Below are 3,217 nucleotides of genomic sequence, written 5' to 3'. Positions count from 1 at the left end.
CTGTAGCTGAGGAGACGTTGTAGGTCAGTGTGACTGTAGCTGTATATAAACTGTTGTTGTTTCTTCTTCAGGCGTCTGAGATGTTGCTGTTCAATAAGAAGCTGACGGCGGTTCAGGCCTGTGAACTCGGTCTGGTCACTGAGGTTTTCCCCGACAGCAGCTTCCAGTCGGAGGTTTGGACCAGACTGAAGGCCTACGCCAAGCTGCCCCGCAACGTAAACACACACACACACACACACTCACACACACACACCCACACCCACACACACACACACACACTCACACACACACACACACACACACACACACTCTCACACACACACACACTCTTCTCTATCAGCAGGAGATTCAGATCAGTTCATGCAGAGCTTTGAAAACACTTTTATTGAGTTACAGTTTAATAAACCCTCTCTCTCTCTCTCTCTCTCTCTCTCTCTCTCTCTCAGTCTCTCGCTCTCTCTAAACAGCTGATCCGGTCGACGGAGAAGGAGCGTCTCCACGCGGTGAACGATGCTGAGGTGGAGTGTCTGGTGGAGCGCTGGCAGTCAGACGAGTGTTTTAACGCCGTCATGAGTTTCTTCCAGGCGAAGGCTAAACTCTGAGAGCGAGAGAGAGAGAGAGAGAGAGAGAGGAAGTGTGTGTGTGTGTGTGTGAGTGTGTGTGTGTGTGTGTGTGTGTGTGTGTGTGTGAGAGCTCTGAACTAGTCTCTCTTATCAAATCTTTTATTATGGACAAAGTAGAAAACAAACAGGTTGCATCTTATCAGTTTTAAACAGCACTGATGTTTGCTGACGACTGTTAGAGAGAAACAACCACAGCTGAGTGTTTCTGTTCCAGAGGAGCTGGTGGTGGTGAACATCACGTCTAACACACGTGTAATCTACAGATGTATACAGAGAACTGGATGCAGCGTCAGAGGCTCCGTTCATTCCTATGAAAGATGCTCAGTGGTGCATGATGATAAAAAAAGTTCAACTTCTTCTACGTCCGTGTGGCTCAGAGAGACGTTCACCGGCCGAGTCGACTACTTCCTGTTTAGTCCTCCAGCTAACGTACATGAGGATAAAACAGTTCAATCATGTGTCTCTTCTAGACTTTTTGAAACGTGATCAGACCCAACGGATCAAAGTCTGATAGTGAAACAAATCATTTTGCAGGTTGTGTCGCTGATTTACAGTTGTCTGTTTCATAATGTGAGTCTGTGAAAAGTCTTTTTGGGCCAAATAGCATCATGTGACGTTATAATTACACTGTTTAGCCCGGCGCTCTTCCTGTATCCAGTTCTCTCTTCATACATCCATGATCAGTGGACTGTTGTGAGGCCTGGTGTTACGCAGCGAAACCCCCCTAAAGAGACGAGAGGGTGGGATCACACGGAGACGGTTACCGTGGCAACACGGCGTGATGCTCAGCAGAGACGTACGCCGGCTGAGAACTTGAACGGGGATAAAATAAATCAATCATGCGTCTCTTCTAGACTTTCCAGATGTTATCAGACACGAGTGAAACGAGTCGTTTCGCAGTTTGTGTTGATTTAAAAACATCTATCAGCTGATCCTTTCAGGCCGCCGTGCGTTAGTGACGTTGTAGTTACACGCAGGTTACACTCGCCGTTATGGAGACCGCCCACCAGTCTGACCAGAAAGCTGCTGGTTGACTGTGCCTTCATCCTCATCCTCACTGCAGGAAATGATCATGATCTGATGGTTTTAATGTCGTCAGTGTGTCGTTAGTTAAAGTGCCTTCAACACTTTGTAATGTCGTCACATTCATCTTCATCTTCATCTTCATCTTCATCCTTCTTTTCTCTTCACTTCAATAAAAACTCTGTTTGTAATTATGAAACATTTTGTTCCAGTTTATGTTGAAGTTTCGAGTTTGATTTCTGGTTTTTATGGTTTTATTTTCTGCTCACATCTGTGACAAAGTCAAGTTTCCATGTTTCCTGGAAATCCTGGAATTCTGTAACGCAAACATCCATTCAGTCATGGAAAAGTCTTAAAAATGTATAAAAATTGACTATAAATGTCCTGAAAACAACAAATTAACCTGGAAAGAAAAACATTCAGTCAAGAAACAACCTGAAAACTATAAAAAGCTTCAATATGTTGCTGCAGATGGTTTGTTTTCTTTGTTTTCTATTGAATAAAACTTTATTGATCCTTTACGAAGAAAAAAAACATCACAGCAGCAGTCAGACTGAAGACGAACAGATGAAGAGTCTCATACAAATACACTGAAAGTCTTATTAAGATACAACAGTAAATATATATAATATTATAGTCAGGTGAGAATGAATAATAAGCAACAATATACATTATAACACATGATAACATTTATAGTATGTAAATATATAAAGTTCTTATTGTGCAGATAATGTGATTCGATTACATTTAGAAATGTTTTATATATTTTGAAATTTTAAATAGAATCGGATAAAAATAGGAATAAATTCCAGTGAAGATAATGTGAGACTATAAGAGAGAACAGTGATGGTGATAAATGGTGCAGCAGATGTGGACTCAGCTGATCCAGCAGGAGGCAGCACTCACCTGAACACAACAACATCCATCTGCAGCTGTTTGTTCACACAAACAGGATCAATACACAGCAGGAAGGAAAATGATCAGTTTGATCTGATGAAGTGATCAGAGGGAAACGTTTCTAAACGAAGGGAATCATTAAATCATCATTTATCCAACAAACAATCTGTTTATTATCACAGAGGAGAATAAAAAAAATATTTGCATTTTGGAAGCTGGAACCAGCAAATATTTGCTCAAAAAACTGTTAATCAACTAATCATTGCAGCTGTGAAGTATATTAACATGTAAACTGATCGACCACAACATTAAAACCTCCTGCCTGATATAGTGTAGAGCTGTGGAGGTTCCTGTTAAACCAGTCAGCTGGTCCGTCAGGTGGATCCTCCAGGATCAGACTGGTTCTTCCAGAACATCCAGCAGATGCTCCATCAGACTGAGATCTGAAGAACTTGGAGGCAACACTTCGAACTCTTTGTCATGTTCTTCAAACCATCCTGAACAGTTTACAGCGTGGCGGGAAGCGTTATCCTGCTGGAAGAGGCCGCCGCCATCAGGGATGAACCGGGTCTCGTACTGGTTCCATCTCTTCTCCAGATAAACCTTCTTCCATTGCTTCATGGTCCAGTTCTGATGCTCACATGTCCATTGTAGGTGCTTCCAGTGGTGGTTAG

General features: G+C 42.4%; 1 protein-coding gene across 3 annotated transcripts in view; it reads left to right on the top strand.

Annotated features, from left to right (window-relative positions):
* eci2 (enoyl-CoA delta isomerase 2) overlaps nt 1-1,195 on the top strand; it is a 7,985-nt gene extending 6,790 nt beyond the window's left edge. For 2 of the 3 annotated variants that reach the window (XM_044339240.1, XM_044339238.1), the window contains exons 10-11: nt 72-215; nt 447-1,195. In XM_044339240.1, coding sequence (XP_044195175.1) covers nt 72-215; nt 447-602 — 300 coding nt within the window. In that variant the 3' untranslated portion in view covers nt 603-1,195. The remainder of the gene's footprint in view (nt 1-71; nt 216-446) is intronic. The other variant, XM_044339239.1, reaches the window with a different exon arrangement.
* The last annotated feature ends 2,022 nt before the right edge of the window (nt 1,196-3,217 follow it).

The sequence above is a fragment of the Thunnus albacares genome, chromosome 21 (assembly GCF_914725855.1).
Source record: "Thunnus albacares chromosome 21, fThuAlb1.1, whole genome shotgun sequence".
Taxonomy (NCBI): Eukaryota; Metazoa; Chordata; class Actinopteri; order Scombriformes; family Scombridae; genus Thunnus; species Thunnus albacares.
Note: the sequence above shows the minus strand (reverse complement) of the source record. Positions and strands in the feature narration are given on the sequence as shown.